General features: G+C 42.3%; 1 protein-coding gene across 2 annotated transcripts in view; it reads right to left on the bottom strand.

The window, feature by feature from the left end:
- Positions 1–19,903, bottom strand: part of LOC139417999 (lysyl oxidase homolog 4-like) — a 43,575-nt gene extending 23,672 nt beyond the window's left edge. The window contains exons 1-5 of one of the 2 annotated variants that reach the window (XM_071167069.1): positions 19,816–19,903; positions 17,693–18,019; positions 15,425–15,732; positions 14,903–15,117; positions 3,525–3,563 (exon numbers count right to left, since the gene is read on the bottom strand). In XM_071167069.1, the coding sequence (XP_071023170.1) occupies positions 3,525–3,563; positions 14,903–15,117; positions 15,425–15,732; positions 17,693–18,017 (887 nt within the window). In that variant the 5' untranslated portion in view covers positions 18,018–18,019; positions 19,816–19,903. Of the gene's footprint in view, positions 1–3,524; positions 3,564–14,902; positions 15,118–15,424; positions 15,733–17,692; positions 18,020–19,395; positions 19,454–19,815 lie in introns of those variants that run through there. The other variant, XM_071167078.1, reaches the window with a different exon arrangement.
- Positions 19,904–20,939: the final 1,036 nt, after the last annotated feature.

Here is a 20,939-nt window from a genome sequence, read left to right as displayed (position 1 = left end):
AATAACTAGACTCATACTAGCCTACCAGACTTGTATACACTCCTACTAGAATAACTAAACTCAGACTAGCCTACCAGACTTGTATACACTCCTACTAGAATAACTAGACTCAGACTAGCCTACCAGATTTTATACACTCCTACTAGAATAACTAGACTCAGACTAGCCTACCAGATTTTATACACTCCTACTAGAATAACTAGACTCAGACTAGCCTACCAGACTTTTATACACTCCTACTAGAATATCACAGTATATGACAACTGTAAAAATACAGTATAATAAGATAAGGAGGCATTGTTGAAGTTAAAGAATACATTAAAAATATATATATTTTTATCCCAAGCATATTTTTATCCCAAGCATTTGTCTTAATCATAGGATAAAGCTGTTAAAAGAAAGTTAATGACAGGATAAATAAATATAAAGTAAGGTTACAGGGATGAACGGAGAGATGGACGGAAAGATGGACGGAGAGATGAACGGAGAGATGGACGGAGAGATGAACGGAGAGCTGGACAGAGAGATGGACGGAGAGATGGACGGAAAGATGAACGGAGAGATGGAAGACCTTATGGATGGAGGGATGAAGGGATAAAATGAGGTTAAGTTGGACTGATTGGCATGATAAAGGACGGTTGAAGGTGTGGATGGTGTTTCTGTGTGTGTGTGTGGGGGGGGGGGGGGGGGGGTAGTAATCATAGGATAAAGCAGATTTAAATAGCACAGAAGTAGACCAAGATGTTATATGTATGTTTGTCTAAAGTGCTGGGAAAGTGGTCAAAATGGCAGTTGTTTGAAAAAATGAAGCTGAATAGTTCTGATGCGGTTACTAAACCAGCTGTTCAATATGTTTCTGTTCTGATTCCAGAGCTGAATAGTTCTGATGTGGTTACTAAACCAGCTGTACATTATGTTTCTGTTCTGATTCCAGAGCTGGATAGTTCTGATGCGGTTACTAAACCAGCTGTGCAATATGTTTCTGTTCTGATTCCAGAGCTGAATAGTTCTGATGTGGTTACTAAACCAGCTGTACAATATGTTTCTGTTCTGATTCCAGAGCTGAATAGTTCTGATGTGGTTACTAAACCAGCTGTACAATATGTTTCTGTTCTGATTCCAGAGCTGAATAGTTCTGATGTGGTTACTAAACCAGCTGTACAATATGTTTCTGTTCTGATTCCAGAGCTGAATAGTTCTGATGTGGTTACTAAACCAGCTGTACAATATGTTTCTGTTCTGATTCCAGAGCTGAATAGTTCTGATGTGGTTACTAAACCAGCTGTACAATATGTTTCTGTTCTGATTCCAGATCTGAATGTTTCTGATGCGGTTACTAAACCAGCTGTACAATATGTTTCTGTTCTGATTCCAGAGCTGAATAGCAGAGAGAGAACAACAGTCATAACCTCTCTATTTTTGGGAAAGTGCTCAAAACTGCAGTTGTTTGAAAAATGTGTTAATGCAATTACTAAAACAGCTGTATCATTAGATCCGTAGTTTAAGTCTTGATTGGTAGTAGATATTTCTGTTCTTATTTCCAGAGTTGAATAGCAGAGAAGTAGACAAAGATGTCACACCATCTAACTTTTTGTCAAACTTCTTCGGGAAAGTGGTCAAAATGTCAGTTGTTAATTAAATAAAATGTTGTTGATGCGGTCACTTAAATAGCTGTAACTTTTGATCAGATCATTCTGTTATTAATATGGATTTGAATAGTAGAGTGGTAGAGGAAGATGTCTAAGTGTTTGGCAAAGTGGTCAAACAACTGATTTGTGTCAAAAGTTGCAATGTTGCCTTTACAGTGAATAGAAGTTGGAAGTGATGATGTCACAACGGGGAGTTTTAGAATGTTGAAAACGTCACATTAAAGTGAATGAAGATGGAAAAAAAGAAAGACCAACAAAATCCTAGTTTAAAAAGTATAAATAATATAACAAAGTTGTATGCAAGTACACTATTCCAGACCAGTCTGCATTTTAAAGTTTGAATGGCGTTTCTAGCTTAAGCGGTATAGGAGAAGTAGGGTGCAGAAGAATAAGAAGTACGACAAAGATTTAAAGTCTGAACTTTTGCTTTGCTTTAATGTCTGGTCATTTATATCATCTCCGTTCCATGAAGTAGAGGAACAAGACTTTAATGTCTGGTCATTTATGTCATCTCCGTTCCATGAAGTAGAGGAACAAGACTTTAATGTCTGGTCATTTATGTCATCTCCGTTCCATGAAGTAGAGGAACAAGACTTTAATGTCTGGTCATTTATGTCATCTCCGTTCCATGAAGTAGAGGAACAAGACTTTAATGTCTGGTCATTTATATCATCTCCGTTCCATGAAGTAGAGGAACAAGACTTTAATGTCTGGTCATTTATATCATCTCCGTTCCATGAAGTAGAGGAACAAGACATTAATGTGTGCATAGCTAATGTCTGGTCATTTATGTAATCTCCGTTCCATGAAGAAGAGGAACAAGACTTTAATGTCTGGTCATTTATATCATCTCCGTTCCATGAAGTAGAGGAACAAGACTTTAATGTCTGGTCATTTATATCATCTCCGTTCCATGAAGTAGAGGAACAAGACTTTAATGTCTGGTCATTTATATCATCTCCGTTCCATGAAGTAGAGGAACAAGACTTTAATGTCTGGTCATTTATGTCATCTCCGTTCCATGAAGTAGAGGAACAAGACTTTAATGTCTGGTCATTTATATCATCTCCGTTCCATGAAGTAGAGGAACAAGACTTTAATGTCTGGTCATTTATATCATCTCCGTTCCATGAAGTAGAGGAACAAGACTTTAATGTCTGGTCATTTATGTCATCTCCGTTCCATGAAGTAGAGGAACAAGACTTTAATGTCTGGTCATTTATGTCATCTCCGTTCCATGAAGAAGAGGAACAAGACTTTAATGTCTGGTCATTTATGTCATCTCCGTTCCATGAAGTAGAGGAACAAGACTTTAATGTCTGGTCATTTATGTCATCTCCGTTCCATGAAGTAGAGGAACAAGACTTTAATGTCTGGTCATTTATGTCATCTCCGTTCCATGAAGTAGAGGAACAAGACTTTAATGTCTGGTCATTTATATCATCTCCGTTCCATGAAGTAGAGGAACAAGACTTTAATGTCTGGTCATTTATATCATCTCCGTTCCATGAAGTAGAGGAACAAGACTTTAATGTGTGCATAGCTAATGTCTGGTCATTTATGTAATCTCCGTTCCATGAAGAAGAGGAACAAGACTTTAATGTGTGCATAGCTAATGTCTGGTCATTTATGTCATCTCCGTTCCATGAAGTAGAGGAACAAGACAAGCACTATCCAGGAACACTTCGTATGAATACTTTATAATGCATTACTATAGTAGATATACTGTATAGTAGATGCTATTTAGCAGACACTTTTATCCAAAATGACTTACAGTCCATGTGTGCTAAAATCACATACACAAACAGTATCAACATCTGGAGAACAAACAATTTGTAGTTAGTTGAGATGTTCCAACATCTGAGTTGGTCTTACTTTGTGGATGGGTCAGCAAGCTTGGTGTCCCAGATTTTCCTGTGAAGAAACAGGAAAAATAGAAAAGGACGTTAGTGTCTCTTCCGTTTATTAGTTGAGGTTTCGTGAAGCACCTGTTAGTCCTGTGAGGTGTGATGACTAAAGCTTACCCACTGAGTTAGCTTTTGTAGACGACAACTGTCTGATGTGCTTGGTTCATGCCACACACAGTGATACCCAAACATTGACTGTAGATATCTGGTGTTTGTATGGTCCATGCCACACAGAATGATTCCCCCATACACACTGTTTATCAGCCACATCGGTAGGCATGTGTTGTTGGTGTACATGGACAGAGACAGAAACAGTTATGTCCTAGAAGCATCTGTACCTGTCATACTGGCCTTACGGATGCCAACCAGTAGAAATACACTAACATAGATACATATTGTCAGCCTAAAGAGAGGCCCATCTGTGTTGAGATACAGTAAATCGTTGTGTGTGTGTGTGTGTAAGTGGGATCGTGAAATTTTCCCTTCTTCTCTCTGACCAACACTTCCTGTCTCTCTTTCCTTTATGTTGGGGTGTAGATGTCTAGCCTAGGTCTGTGTGTATGTTTAGAACGACTGGTCAGAGTGTAGTAGGTCTATGTACACCCAGCTAAGCCAGGCTTTAAGAGAAAAACAATGTCTGTTGCCAACATACAATAGATCTGCTCAAACAGCTGGGTTGTATTCATTATGCACCAAATGGAAGTAAACTGAATAAAACAGGGAGGGACTATGACTTCAATAACAAACGCTTACTTGGCATTTTACAAGAACATTGCTAGTACAACAACATTTGTAAATAACTCTTGAAAGCGAGAAAGGGATTCAAACTAAATACCGCTCCTTTTGAAACTACTCATTATACTAACCAACCATGCGTAGGCTGAAAAAATGTGACTTTCAACACCAACTATGGACGACATTGCTGGGAAAAGGTTGAAACAAAACACACACACAAAGAAACAGTGTTGGCACACTTTAACCGTAAGAACTGGTCAGTCTGTCCGAGAAACTCTCTCTCCCTCCCTCCCTCCCACTCTCCCTCGCTCACATACACACACACACAAACACGGTTGATCTGCATCGAAATAGCCGTCCCACAGTTCCCACCCCTAGATGCCGAGAGTGCCAAACAGGAGCTGAGGCAGACTAGACTACACACACACACACACACACACACCAACGCACACACACATACACACAACTCAGTCAGCTGCACTTAGGGAAACAAATACATCTACGGATATTCATAACACAGGATATTTGGATTTCCAACATGAAACTAACACATTCCTGCCTTGCTAGTCACAAAGTCTACAAAGGAGGATGTTGGAATGAAGAGAGACATTGTTTCAGCCCTGATGTTGTAAAGTAGCTAGAGTTTAGTCCTGTTACAGTGGGAAAGTAGATGTCACTTCTTTCTGGTATGGTACCTCCTTGCACTATTTTTGTTGTTGACCTAAATATAGAATTACATACAGAATCATTATGCATTTACTGTAATATCATCTCTCATCACTGAGGCCTCACAGTAAATATTTGTTGTTTAACTTTTAAAATGTTTACCTTTTAACGGCACATTAACTCTGTAACGAGAGTCGGGAAGCAAGTTCAGGGAGTGAAGTCAGTTAGCTGTGATCCCTTGAAAGTTATGCTTTTTATCCTTAGTCATAGGCAAAACATGTGCTTTCTCAGGTAAAACCTTTGCAGACGCTCTTATCCAGAGCAACTTACAGGAGAAATAAGGGTTAAGTGCCTTGCTCAAGGCACATTGACAGATTTTTCACCTAGTCAGCTCAGGGATTCGAACCAGCGACCTTTCAGTTCCTGGCACAACAGCTCTTTTAAGATAGCTAGCTTTCTTGACCGGAAACAGCGTGTCATTTGGGTGAACTATCCTTTTAAAGCATCAAAGGTTGAACTATTAGACCCCTAGAGTCGATGTCCGTGCCCTCGCGGAAATCAAACTAGTATAATAAGAAATACCCAGCTAAATCTGTCTGTTTGGGGTAGAGATGTCTTTTTTTGTTGTATGTGCTGCATCTCAATCCGTCACATCCACCAATGGCGGCCTTCCATTGGCCAGGTCACCCATGACACAAGTCAGTATTCCATGTCCATCCATGTCACAGGGCGTCAGGAGATGGAGTGGAAACTGGCCACTAGAGGCAACAGTAAGCACTGTTACCTTCAAGTAGGTTTTGGTGTTGTAGACGGGGATGCTGGATGAGAGTAAGAGTCTGCCTCTAATTCCAAAGGTTGTAAGTTTAAATCCAGTGATGTAAAGTTATTTTTGATATTTTTGTTTTAGGCCTATCCCAGACCTTAACCCTTATCATAAGTAACCTTTCAGAATGAATGCCTGACCTTAAGAATTCAGAATGAATGCCTGACCTTAAGAATTCAGAATGAATGCCTAACCTTAAGAATTCAGAGTTAATGCCTGAACTGAACACTTCTAAATGTTTATGTTTGAGGAACATGGATGAATGTCTAATTCTGACGTGAGACTGAGAGCTGGTAGCCACAACTGCAGTGTTTGTCAGACCAAGAGACATCTCAAAAAACGTCTTCTCACGAAAACATCTGTAGCGTCAGAACGGTTTGGCCTACAAACTAATATTACCATTCCATGGAAAGATGAGACTCTCACAAACAAATACATGTCAGTTGTATTTGCTTTAGGATGCCCATAAGCCTCACAAGACTCGTCTGAATGTGGCTCAGTACCAGTTACAAAAATAAATGGAGGTATACACTGAGTATACAAAACATTAAGAACACCTGCTTTTTCCATGTCATAGACTGACCAGGTGATACAAGGTGAAAGCTATGATCCCTTATTGATGTTACTTGTTAAATCCACTTCAATCAGTGTAGATGAAGGGGAGGAGTCAGGGTAATGGAGGATTTTTAAGCCTTTAGACAATAGAGACATGTTGTGTATGTGTGTCATTCAGAGGGTGAATGGGCAAGACAAAAGACTGAAGTGTCTTTGAACGGGGTATGGTAGTAGATCCCAGGCACTCCGGTATGAGTGTGTCAAGAACTGCAACGCTGCTGAGTTTTTCACTCTCAACAGTTTCCTGTGTGTATAAAGAATAGTCCTCCACCCAACTGACATCAAGCCAACTTGACTGTGGGAAGCATTGCAGTCAACTGTGGCATCCCTGTGGATGTTAGCTTAAGCCATCAAAAGTTGAATTATATGTATATGTAAGTTTCAGACAGACATATACTGCAGCAGTAAGGTCATGCTAAAGGGCTTGTGGTGGATTGAGACAGACACACACGCTGCGAATTGAATTGAACACTTATTCTTAAATGAAATTCGTAAAATAACTTGGATGTGTCTACCATGTGTCTCTGTTGTAAAACGTTCGTAACCCAGAGAATAGACACACACATATACGCAAAGGCGAGCCAGCACACACACACCCACCCACACACACGTAACCAGGGGAGAGAATGTCTGTGACATAATTGTGACCTCACCACACACCAATCAAACCAACTATTTCCCTCACCACACTGGCACTGACTAAATTGAGCACCGAGGAAAGAAAACCACATGTCAACCATTTCCCAGACTCCTTTGATTCAGTTAGAGTATATTTGGTTGAACTTTGGTGGAACTTCACCTAAGTTCCCTTAACTTCAACCTAACATCAAAGCATTGGAAAAAAGTGCTATATAAAACCCATCTATTGTTACTACTACTCTAACTTTATTCACGCTACTTCTCCTGTCTTTATATTGTTACTACTACTCTAACTTTATTCACGCTACTTCTCCTGTCTTTGAAGATACAGTGTCCTCAGAAAGTATTCATACTCCTTAACTTATTCCACATTTAGTTGTGTTACAGCCTGAACTCAAAATGGATGAAATAGATGTTTTTCTCTCACCGATCTACACAGAATTCCCCATAATGACAAAGTGAAAACATGTTTTTAGATTTTTTTGCTAATTTATTAAAAATGAAATACAGAAATATCTAATTTACATGAGCATTCACACCCCTGAGTCAATACATGTTAGAATCAACTTTGGCAGCGATTACAGCTGATGAGTATTTCTGGGTAAGTCTCTAAGAGCTTTGCTCACCTGGATTGTATAATATTTGCGCAAGCTCAAGTTGTTTGTCCCTTAACTCTTGCCATGTCAAGTCTTGCCATGGATTTTCAAGCCGATTTAATTAAGTCAAAACTGTAACTCTGCCACCCACTGCCTTCTTGGTAAGCAACTCCAGTGTATATTTGGGCTTGTGTTTTAGGTTATTGTCCTGCTGAAAGGTGAATTTGTCTCCCAGGTTTGAACCCGGTTTTCCTCTAGGATTTTGCCTGTGCTTAACTCTATTCTGTTTATTTTTATCCTTAAAAAACCTCCTAGTCCTTGCCGATGACAAGCATACCCATAACATGATGCATCTACCACCCAGCTTGAAAATATGAACAGTGGTGTGTTGGATTTCCCCCAAACATGACACTTTATAATCAGGACATAAAGTTTATTACTTTGACCAATTTGTTTGCAGTTTTACTTTAGCACCTTATTGCAAAAAGGATGCATGTACAGGCTTCCTTATTTTCACAATATGTTAGTATTGTGGAGAAACTACAATGTTGTGGATCCATCCTCAGTTTTCTCCTCACACAGCCATTAAACTCTGTAACTGTTTTAAAATCACCGTTGGCCTCATGGTGAAATCCCTGAGCGGTTTCCTTCCTCTCCGGCAACTGAGTTAGGAAGGACGCCTGTGTCTTTGTAGTGACTGGGTATATTGATACACCACCCAAAGTGTAATTTATAACTTCACCATGCTCAAAGGGGTATTCAACGTCTGCTGTTTTTCATTTTTACCCATCTACCAATAGGTGCTCTTCTTTGCGAGGCATTGGAAAACCTCCCTGGTCTTTGTGGTTAAATCCGTGTTTGAAATTCACTGCTCGATAGACCTTACAGATAATTGTATTGTGGGGTACAGAGATGAGGTAGTCATTCAATAATCATATTAAACACTAAGACATTTCAGCTTTTCATTTAAAAAAAAACATAATTCCAGATTGACATTATGGTGTATTGAGTGCAGGCCAGTAACACCAAATCTCTATTGAATTCATTTTAAATTGAGTCCGTAACACAACAAAATGTGGAAAAAGTCAAGGAGTGTGAATACTTTCTGAAGGTACTATATTTAGGGTGCACATATCCCTCTTTCTCTAACATGATTGTACAAATGTTAATTAGCTAGCTAGTGAATATTATGAACACTTGTATGAACACACATATTGAGCAGGTGGGTTAGAAAACAGAACTACTGTTCACTACACCTCTGACTCTATAATGGTATGTGTTTAAATGTGTTTAACGGTTCTCCTTCCCAGAACCCCAGTCTGCCTGTATAATCAGCGTGTTACAGGCTCTACCCCTCGTTTACCGAGAGAGAGAGAGAGAGAGAGAGAGAGAGAGAGAGAGAGAGAGAGAGAGAGAGAGAGAGAGAGAGAGAGAGAGAGAGGCTAATTATAGGGGGACCCACCCCTGTTGCTAAACGACAACAATCACCCTGCTGTTTCTTTATTCATCACCGTCACACTCCCTTGCTTTCCTTACCACTTTACCACTTTCTCTCCCCCTTCACCTCTCTCTCTCCCTCTCCAGTATTTTCCTCCCTTACCCTGCAGTGCCAGAAGAAGAGGAGTACCCAATGCAATGTTTGAACCCCGGATATGAATAGCAACTACTTTCAACACCAAATGTCTTTGTCAGGATAGTGATTGCTGGGAACCATCGATCTTAGATCCACAGTTTTGAGTTGTCCAGATGAAGTTGCATAGTTGCATAGTCTGTGTCCTCCTATCATGGATGATCCTCTTTCTATGGGCTCAGAGATGATAGCCTGTGAGCTCCTCCTTGGCTATGGACGATCTCTTATGCAAGTACAGTACATGCAATAAAACATGTCAGTCAAAACACAACTGAATGAATTACAGCTTGGGCTGACAACCACAGTTAAACGCCAAAACCACATAAAGCACAGCCGCCCGCCATACATAGGCCTACATTTATTTAACCTTTATTTAACTAGGCAAGTCAGATAAGAACAAATTCTTATTTTCAATGACAGCCTAGGAACAGTGGGTAAACTGCCTGTTCAGGGGCAGAATGACAGATTTGTACCTTGTCAGCTCGGGGGTTTGAACTCGGTTACTAGTCCAACGCTCTAACCACTAGGCTACCCTGCCGCCCCATAAATCAAAAGAAGCTATATAAATTAGAGACAAGCTCACATTAGATCCCTCAGGTTTCTCAGATCTGAGACACCAACCGAGACTGAATCGGTACCAAAAATGTCACTCTAAGGAAAATGATACACCCCCATCTCGGCTGAAGCGCAATTAATCAATTGTAGGACCTCTAATCTCCACGGTGACAGAGAGAGACAGACAGTTGCTGACACAGTGGGGCCACAGCTGGGCCCAAGCTATAATTGGAGACAGTAGAAAACCCTGGATAGTCTGAGTGGCTCAGTCCTACACACTGTTCTTCACACACACAGACACACACACACATGAACGATGCGCGCACACACACACACACACACACACACACACACACACACACACACACACACACACACACACACACACACACACACACACACACAGGATGCATGCATACACACACACACAAGCACTTACAGCCATCAACAGACAGACACACACACACAGCTATAATTGGGTTTTTTTTTCTCTGGCGGCAAGCAGGGCAGAAACCTGGAGAGCCTCAGTACTGCCCAACCTACAATTACAACATCTCCAGGGTCTCATCCAGACCAGTAGACACGGACAAGAGCCAGGAGGGGACAGGAGCCATATGCTCTGGTCTCGTTTGAGCTTTCTAAGAATGGACCAGAGACTGTCTGAACAAGCTACTGTAGGTCAATTCATGCCAGGTCATGCCAGTCCTAATTGGGTTCTACTGGGTTAGGACTACAGTAACTTTCATTTTCTGTGAAATAAATGATATTTTCATTTAGGTTCTTGGACGAATGTGATAATTATCAAAGTTACAGACTGCACCTTTAAGCCATGTTAAAATCAATCAATCATCAGTAAGTCAATCACTCATTCTATTTTAGAATGTGGGATATTGGGCTACACATAAAAACTGTAGTGTCTTAAATTATCAACCAACCAGGACTAAAATACTAATAAAATCCATGAGAACAAAGCTATAAAATAGCAAAACTGGCCTTAATAAACTATACAAAAAACTATCTGGCCTTTCTGGGTCATATCAGAGTGATGTCGTGCCAGGGATAAAGCTTTCACTAGCTGGACCAGCAGGCACACAAACACTGGGGTACAGTTCAGTAGGCACGCGATTAAAGAAAACGCTTTGAAACAGATGGAATTTAGCCAATGAGAAAGTCCCTTTTTGTTGTGCGTTTCCAGATGTGTTCTCTCGTTTGTCCCTTCGGAACACAACACCAGGTCAACCCTAGGACACAGAGACCCAACTGAATTAAAATAGAAAGCAACCACTGCCGTCCCAAATGCCTTGTTATTTACTCAACTGAGAATGAAACATACTGACAGAAAAACAAACTGGCGGTTTGAACTCTGAAAAGATAATGGCCAAATATCTGTACTTGTGTTCTAAAAAGTAGGCATTTTGGGTTTTCAAAAATAGAATGTTTTATAGTATTTGATATTTCGAAAATGTTGTATGATTTAAGTGTCTTGATGTCATACTTATTTAGTATTTTCATGTAGTAGAATTATCTGAACACTATTGAGGAGGAGTCGTCTTGTCAGATCCATGTGGGTTTGACAGCAGCCTATAATTAGCTGAGGTGACAAGCTGTACCCAAATGAACGAGCAGTAAAGAAGGGGTGAAAGGTCGCAAGGCACTTAACCCTAATTGCTCCTGTAAGTCTCTCTGAATAAGAGCGTCAACTAAATGACTATAATGTAAATGTCCCGTACAATAATAAGTACACAGTATGCAGTTTTAGTAAGTAGCCTATAGGCAAGGCAGATTTCGGACACGGCCATTGGACCACATGCACTTGTCAAAACAAACAGACAAATAGTCCTGAATATATCCACTCTCAGTCTATTTATTTATTCCCTACTTTATTTTTCTTCTTCTGTTGTCATCTTTTTTCCTTTCTTTCATTCCTCCTTCTTTGAACATTGTTTCTGTGACCTCACAGGTTTAAAAACAAGAGGCCAACAGAATTCAACTGCCTATGAATTCTTCTGAAGTCCTTCAGACTACACTAACCTTGTCCTGTTTCTCTCTCGTCTCCCTTACAATTCCAGTATACTGGCTATGAGCCTAGGTAGGGCCTCTGTCTTCCACGGTGCCATTATGGAGCTAAATATCTCATTGGAATTAATCACCTCTGAAAATGTACCAATCCAGTCTTGAAACTCCCCTCACTTGAATGTAACATGACAGGGAAAGGTCTAGTGAGGAAATGAACCGGCTAAAACAGTAGCTCTCTCTTTAAACAGATACAGGAATCAGAACAGATGTTATGGTCAGTTCAGTCATGCACGCACGCACGCACGCACGCACGCAAACACACACACACACACACACACACACACACACACACACACACACACACACACACACACACACACACACACACACACACACACACACGGGGCAAGCTACAGTAGCTGCAGCCTATATGGAGAATGAATGTCTCCACTTTGAGTCACACAGGACAAAACCATTAGGAAATAATTACAGTAGGATGTCCATGACAGTCTGGACAGAGGACTTTCATTCATGATGGGACAGAAATAGTCGTGCTAATGCTTGGTTCTCCCTCGGTTCTAAGCTAAACCGTCCTAATACCACTGATTTCCACAGGGTCAGAGGAAGTACAGTTAGGTCGGTGAGTGAGTGAGACAGTGTGTCAGTGAGTCAGTGAGTCAGTGTGTCAGTGTGTCAGTGAGTCAGTGTGTCAGTGTGTCAGTGTGTCTGTGAGTGAGTGTGTCAGTGAGTCAGTGTGTCAGTGAGTCAGTGTGTCCGTGAGTGAGTGTGTCAGTGAGTCAGTGAGTCAGTGTGTCAGTGAGTCAGTGTGTCAGTGAGTCAGTGAGTGAGTGTGTCAGTGAGTCAGTGAGTGAGTGTGTCAGTGTGTCAGTGAGTCAGTGTGTCCGTGAGTGAGTGTGTCAGTGAGTCAGTGTGTCAGTGTGTCAGTGAGTCAGTGTGTCCGTGATTGAGTGTGTCGGTGAGTCAGTGAGTCAGTGTGTCAGTGTATCAGTGAGTCAGTGGGTCAGTGTGTCAGTGGGTCAGTGAGTCAGTGTGTCAGTGAGTCAGTGTGTCAGTGAGTCAGTGTGTCAGTGAGTGAGTGAGTGAGTGAGTGAGTGAGTGTGTCAGTGAGTCAGTGTGTCAGTGAGTCAATGTGTCCGTGAGTGTGTCAGTGTGTCAGTGAGTCAGTGAGTCAGTGAGTCAGTGTGTCAGTGTGTCAGTGAGTCAGTGAGTCAGTGTGTCAGTGAGTCAGTGTGTCCGTGAGTGAGTGTGTCAGTGAGTTAGTGTGTCAGTTAGTCAGTGTGTCAGTGTGTCAGTGAGTCAGTGAGTCAGTGAGTCAGTGTGTCAGTGAGTCAGTGTGTCCGTGAGTGAGTGTGTCAGTGAGTCAGTGTGTCAGTGTGTCAGTGCGTCAGTGTGTCAGTGAGTCAGTGAGTCAGTGAGTCAGTGAGTCAGTGAGTCAGTGTGTCAGTGAGTCAGTGTGTCCGTGAGTGAGTGTGTCAGTGAGTCAGTGTGTCAGTGTGTCAGTGTGTCAGTGAGTCAGTGTGTCAGTGTGTCAGTGAGTCAGTGTGTCAGTGTGTCAGTGAGTCAGTGAGTCAGTGAGCCAGTGTGTCAGTGTGTCAGTGAGTCAGTGAGTTAGTGTGTCAGTGAGTCAGTGTGTCAGTGAGTCAGTGTGTCAGTGAGTCAGTGTGTCAGTGAGTAAGTGAGTGAGTCTGACAACTGAGGACGTTTTGTCTGAGAACTGAGAGACTTCCTAATATGAATACCATACACATGAGGACATGTACATCCGGACAAAACCTCAGCCCTGTCCGAAAACCACCCCCTACACCTTCCAACTATTTGCTTTGGTCATTCTCCCCACTCCCTCAACAGTCTTTACTCTGCTTCCACCCCAATGGACATTTATTTATTCATCACTGCTACAGTTGTTATGATGTATATAGTGCTATTTCTATTTATATTGGGGGGGTTTTATTACCATTTCCATTATTTTGGGGTGGCAGGGAGCCTAGTGGTTAGAACAGGTAGCCTAGTGGTTAGAGCAGGGAGCCTAGTGGTTAGAGACAGGGAGCCTAGTGGTTAGAGCAGGGAGCCTAGTGGTTAGAACAGGTAGCCTAGTGGTTAGAACAGGTAGCCTAGTGGTTAGAGCAGGGAGCCTAGTGGTTAGAACAGGTAGCCTAGTGGTTAGAGCAGGGAGCCTAGTGGTTAGAGCAGGGAGCCTAGTGGTTAGAGAGTTGGGCCAGTAACTGAAAGGTTGCTAGATCGAATCCCCGAGCTGGTAAAAATCTGTCGTTCTGCCCCTGAACAGGCAGTTAACCCACTGTTCCTATGCTGTTACTGTAAATAAGAATGTGTTCTTAACTGACTTACCTAGTTTAAATAAAGGTTAAAAAAATACATATATATATATATATTTCCCTTAATCCTAGATGTTGTAGCTCACTGTACCCTGCAAACCCTCCTGTAACCCTGAACATGTGACTATTAAACACTGAATCTGAACAACAATCCCACCTGTAACCCTGAACATGTGACTATTAAACACTGAATCTGAACAACAATCACACCTGTAACCCTGAACATGTGACTATTAAACACTGAATCTGAACAACAATCACACCTGTAACCCTGAACATGTGATTATAAAAACACTCTGAATCTGAACAACAATCACACCTGTAACCCTGAACATGTGACCATTAAACACTGAATCTGAACAACAATCCCTCCTGTAACCCTGAACATGTGACCATTAAACACTGAATCTGAACAACAATCCCTCCTGTAACCCTGAACATGTGACTATTAAACACTGAATCTGAACAACAATCCCTCCTGTAACCCTGAACATGCGACTATTAAACCCTCTGAATCTGAACAACAATCCCTCCTGTAACCCTGAACATGTGACTATTAAACCCTCTGAATCTGAACAACAATCCCACCTGTAACCCTGAACATGTGACTATTAAACACTGAATCTGAACAACAATCCCTCCTGTAACCCTGAACATGTGACTATTAAACACTCTGAATCTCTGAATCTGCAGGGCTGAATGGAGTGGGTTATTTACTTGTATGTTCTTTCGTTGTGTAGTTCTGCCTCAGGGAACCCCAGCATTCCACACACCACTCTGCTGCTGTTGAGGTTCCAGCCCAGGTCACACACCTGCCTCCATCTCCCAGCATGCTTCACTTCCACCACGCCCTCAGTGATCAGGGCCCGCTTCTTAGTGTGCATCAGGATGGGCCGCAGACGCACCTCCTGGATACGCACCTTGCTGGAATACTGAGGGGGTGGGGATTTAAAAATTTGCTGTAAAAAAGTTTGATCAAGGACACTTTCAAATTCAAATGACTTAAGTGAATAATTTCCAACTGGGACAGTAAATATATAGATTGATTGGTTAATTGATTGGCATTGGCAGTATCGGTGGTTGATCAGCAAATACCAGACATTAGCAAGTACCAGAGTTATAGAGTTGGTGGTGCCCACTGTAGCTGCTTACCAGTTTGTATAGATGTTGTCTCAGGTTACGTCTACTTTACTACTAGCGGTAGCAGGGATAGAGAGTATAAGGTGCAATGCTACCTACCGGGTTGTAGTGGTGTTGTCTCTGGCTGGGCCTCTCTGGAGGGTGTCCGTTCCCATGATGGGCCTGTCGGGGGTTACTGCGGCTGGCCAGGATGCTTTGCCACTGGGGCGAGACGCTGACATCCGGACGCAGGGCCACTGACTGACCATTACGTGACCCCGTGACCTGGTCCAGTCGTCGCTCCGGACTGCAGACCACGCCAAGGTCCTCAGAGTGCTTGCAATCATTGACACCCCAGCCGTTATGTTTACAGTCTTTCACAGTCTTCTCTGTGCCGTCACAACGCACGTTGTCCATCCAGATAGGACCTGGGGACGCGGAAAACAGGGTTATTATCGGATATGGACATCAACTTGTCTTTGTGGTTGGACGGATTCAAGTATTGACTGATTGATTGACTGATTGAATCATCCATCCCTTTATTCATTCCTTCATTCCTTCACTGATATAATAATTGATAGCCACATTTGATAAAAATGTGCCGTAAATATGCCATATACAGCAATAAGACGCAACTGTGGGACTGGGAGCCTGTCTCCCTAGCTTCTGTAGGCCTCCAACACCCAACTGTGGGACTGGGAGCCTGTCTCCCCAGCTTCTGTAGGCCTCCAACACCCAACTGTGGGACTAGGGAGCCTGTCTCCCCAGCTTCTGTAGGCCTCCAACACCCAACAGTGGGACTGGGAGCCTGTCTCCCCAGCTTCTGTAGGCCTCCAACACCCAACTGTGGGACTGGGAGCCTGTCTCCCCATCTTCTGTAGGCCTCCAACACCCAACAGTGGGACTGGGAGCCTGTCTCCCCAGCTTCTGTAGGCCTCCAACACCCAACTGTGGGACTGGGAGCCTGTCTCCCCAGCTTCTGTAGGCCTCCAACACCCAACTGTGGGACTGGGAGCCTGTCTCCCCAGCTTCTGTAGGCCTCCAACACCCAACTGTGGGACTAGGGAGCCTGTCTCCCCAGCTTCTGTAGGCCTCCAACACCCAACTGTGGGACTGGGAGCCTGTCTCCCCAGCTTCTGTAGGCCTCCAACACCCAACTGTGGGACTAGGGAGCCTGTCTCCCCAGCTTCTGTAGGCCTCCAACACCCAACTGTGGGACTGGGAGTCTGTCCCCCCAGCTTCTGTAGGCTTCTAACACTCAACTGTGGGACTGGGAGTCTGTCTCCCCAGCTTCTGTAGGCCTCCAACACCCAAGTTTACATCACCAATTACATCACCAAAATAACCCTGCAGTGAATGAGCTGAGCCTGCCACCATCATAAAGACACAAAGAAAACTTATGGGACTTCACTGCACTCCTCATTACAGTCGCTGCCTGGCAGGCTGGCGTGGCAATATACGGCCTGAGAGGAACATTTGTTTTAGAGTAATGACAGCCTTGCCCTGCCAGTGATGTGCTACACTTGCCTTGTTTTATAGACATGCTTTATTTCCAACTTTAAATTACAATTAAAGGGAAGGGTGAGTGAACCGACATGGCAGTAGCTAGGCTAGCTGTCTAGCACTGCCATCCTATCCTGGGATAGGCTACTGCTGTTGTGAAATATCTATTTACTAATCATGCCTGCCAGTAAAAGTCAAGTGCTTTAGAAACTGAAAGGTTTAGGAACTGAATTTTAGTTAGAATGCAGGCGCCCTCTTCACAGAATTGGAAAGATAGGCCTATGGACTAAAGTTCACCCAAATTACTCAATTATGTATTGGCTTCCTTACCATGTAAGCAGTCTATGGATGAGGAATGACAGCAATCCATGCTTTGGTTTAGTTTCCCTGGTTCTGTTTCCACATCCTAACCTTTTAGAATTTGTGGCACAAATCCCACAGATCGATATGAGCTTTTTCTGCACATCATGTTCATATTATCTATAACTGACTTTGTTAAGCTTCACAAGAAATGTTTGATACTTTCAGATGATTCGGACATGATGCGTGAAAAATGCTAATATCGGTCCAATGACTTGAATGGGATTAGTGCAACAAATGCTAAAACGTTAGCATGTGGAAACAGTGACAGGGAAATTAAAGCATGTATTCCTGTCATATATTGTTCATAGACTGCTTACATTGTAATTTTGTCATTTGTGTAATTTTGTCATTTTGGTGAACTATCCCTTTAACATCTGACAGCCATATAAAAATAATGGAAGCTGACTGTCTTCTTTTAATGTACCTTTCGATTTTAAAGAGTATATTATCTGTATTACATTACAGAAATAAAGATACGTTTTGATCATTGCAAAAATGCAGCAACTGCTCTGGAACGCTTACCATCACCCTCTCCATATTTGGCACTGTGCGCCCACGTGATGCCGGTCTGAAAGCCCAGCTCGCGGCAGACGACTTTGGCTAGTTTGATATCCACTTCGTCATCACACACCGTCCCCCACGTGCTGTTGTGAAGCACTTCCACGCGACCCTCGTTCAGTCCCCGGGCGAAGTTTCCCGCCAGGCGCACCTTGGAAACCGGAGCGCGCGCGGTCCTGCTGCGTGGTGAAGATGACGACCATCGGCGGGGTTCCGAAAGCGCGGAGGAGGAGAGGAAGAGGAGGAGGAGCAGAGAACTCAAGCAGATGAGGAAGATGCGATGCATCATGTCTGTATATGGAATATCGTCCAGGAGAGAGAGAGAGAGAGAGAGAATTGGGTTAGTAGAGTCATCAACATAATTGACTGAAGGTAATCAGCTGTTTATTAATTGAGTAGATTTTAATAGTGTGATCAATAGTATTTTATTGAGAGATGATTCATCTCAATTCAATATTTTGCTACCCTAAAAGAAGAGGCATTATTTTGGCTCATAACCAGCAGTGGAATTGTAAGGGAGTGAGAGAGAGATGGCTATCTTCAAACAGGCCAATACTGACATCATCTGGACAGAGTTGGCCTATTCTGTCCTATTCAGAGCTGGAAGACAGGTAGGCTACAGGTAAGTGGACAGGTTAGTCTCTCTCTCGCTCTCAAAATACATTTGAACAACATAAAAATAAGCTTAATCCAAAGTTTACAGATACAATGAAGAGGACCTGATAGAAACCAGTCTGATATGAGCAGGATTTGTCGTTCCAGACATTAAAATCTGAAGTTCAACCACAGAACCATGGTTGCATTTCACATAGACATATAATTAGTCTAGAAATATTTCAGTTCTTAAGTTCTTTCAGCCCCAGATATGTACAAGTATCACCCTGGAGCTATTGAAACGTATTTCACCCCTTCACAGACACAGCGAGACAGGCAGTCAGACAGGCAGAAGGACGGACAGAATTGCATAATACTATAAATCGACTAAATAACTCCACAAATGTTTGAGACATTCACTGTATCCTCAGAAACACATGAGAATACACTAGATCACATTGAGTTGCACAGAAGCCATAACTTTCTTTGTGTAATTACATATCAGAATACAGAATAGAGCTATTATCATAAATGATGATAATTACATTTGGAACAAAATTCCGCATTTGAATGAAACGTAATCTTAAAAAAATGGATGAGGTTGATGTTCATCAAATCATGTTTATTCTTTAATCAACTAATCCAGAAAGAAGCAACCACTCATGTTTAACTACCTGATCATCCCTGTATGAGAAGACACAACCAGATAAAAGCCAACATGTCAACTTAACATAAGTTACCTAGACTAAATATATTTCTCTGAAAATGTGTATTTGAATTATACATCAAAAGCACTGCAAGGTCAATAAAAAGGGAATAAAATGAGAATAAAAGAGCAGGAGAAGGTACAAATCTGTCGTTCTGCCCCTGAACAGGCAGTTAACCCACTGTTCCTAGGCCGTCATTGAAAATAAGAATGCGTTTTTAACTGACTTGCCGAGTTAAATAAAGGTTAAATAAAATACAAACAAAAAGGAGGATGGACTCACCTGATAGAAAGCTACAGACACAGCTCTCCTACACGTCCCAGACCGGGAGAGGAGAGAGTGACTGAGTAAGGAGGATGGACTCACCTGATAGAAAGCTACAGACACAGCTGTCCTACACGTCCCAGACCGGGAGAGGAGAGAGCGACTGAGTAAGGAGGATGGACTCACCTGATAGAAAGCTACAGACACAGCTGTCCTACACGTCCCAGACCGGGAGAGGAGAGAGCGACTGAGTAAGGAGGATGGACTCACCTGATAGAAAGCTACAGACACAGCTGTCCTACACGTCCCAGACCGGGAGAGGAGAGAGCGACTGAGTAAGGAGGATGGACTCACCTGATAGAAAGCTACAGACACAGCTGTCCTACACGTCCCAGACCGGGAGAGGAGAGAGTGACTGAGTAAGGAGGATGGACTCACCTGATAGAAAGCTACAGACACAGCTGTCCTACACGTCCCAGACCGGGAGAGGAGAGAGTGACTGAGTAAGGAGGATGGACTCACCTGATAGAAAGCTACAGACACAGCTGTCCTACACGTCCCAGACCGGGAGAGGAGAGAGTGACTGAGTAAGGAAGTGTGCATGCTAGATGAGGTCTCTGGTCAATCTTTCTCTTTCTTCTCCTGCCTCCCTCATTCCCTCCCACATTTCTTCTCTCTCTCTTTTTAAGAATTTTCCTGCTCACTCAGAAATGCTGACACACAAACACACACACACACACACACACACACACACACACACACACACACACACAATTGTTTAATTGCATTTTGATTTAACTATAAACATAGTTTGGGGTGTGTGTGCATTTTAAATGGTGCTGTTGGGAAATAATGATCTGTTTTCAGATACTGTCTGTGTATAATTTCACTGTTGTACATACTCCCACACATCTCTTGTACCAATAGAGATAAAATGTAGTCACATGTAACAAATAAAGTCTCTTCTCACAACCCATTGCATCTCCTATAAACTCACAGGGAGACAAATCTCACTTGATAGACGGTAAAGTGATGAAACAGTTCAGTTTGTATCCTTGATTTTTCACGATCACATTAATAAAATAACAATCTGGAGTACGGGAGGAGAGTCAACAGTGGGTGGCTCTGAGTAATCTTTCAAACAAAAACATCCAGGTTGAATGACTGTAAATGATGTCTTACGCCTTCTTAATGGGTTCAACTAATGCAAAAGTATTCCCTCCTCCATGTTCTGTATTGACAGCATGGCACTGTTGTCTCTACAGGGAGGAGAGATAGGATTCTATCTTAATAATGTCAAAACTAATCCAAACGTTTTATCACAGAAACATAATGAAAAGCTGGGGTAATACCTTTGACATGAAAGAAGAATCAGTGTCTGTCCTTTGAATTTATTAATCAATTTAACCATTCAAATAATTCAACATGAGAGCGTATATGTCCTGTACATTCAAGACTGATTATGTGTCATGAATTAATTAATTAATACATGAGTGAATGAACCTAATCATCAAATCATTCACATTTAGAGTCACATGTTTCTGCTAGTGACACCATCAAATTCTCTTCTCTGATAGGCTGACGGTTGCATTTACACAACCTCGGTCCAGAATGTTTTACACAACAAGTCTTCGAGGAGGCCAACA

Source organism: Oncorhynchus clarkii, chromosome 1, assembly GCF_045791955.1.
Source record: "Oncorhynchus clarkii lewisi isolate Uvic-CL-2024 chromosome 1, UVic_Ocla_1.0, whole genome shotgun sequence".
Lineage (NCBI taxonomy): Eukaryota > Metazoa > Chordata > Actinopteri > Salmoniformes > Salmonidae > Oncorhynchus > Oncorhynchus clarkii.
This window is presented reverse-complemented; position numbering and strand designations above follow the sequence as displayed.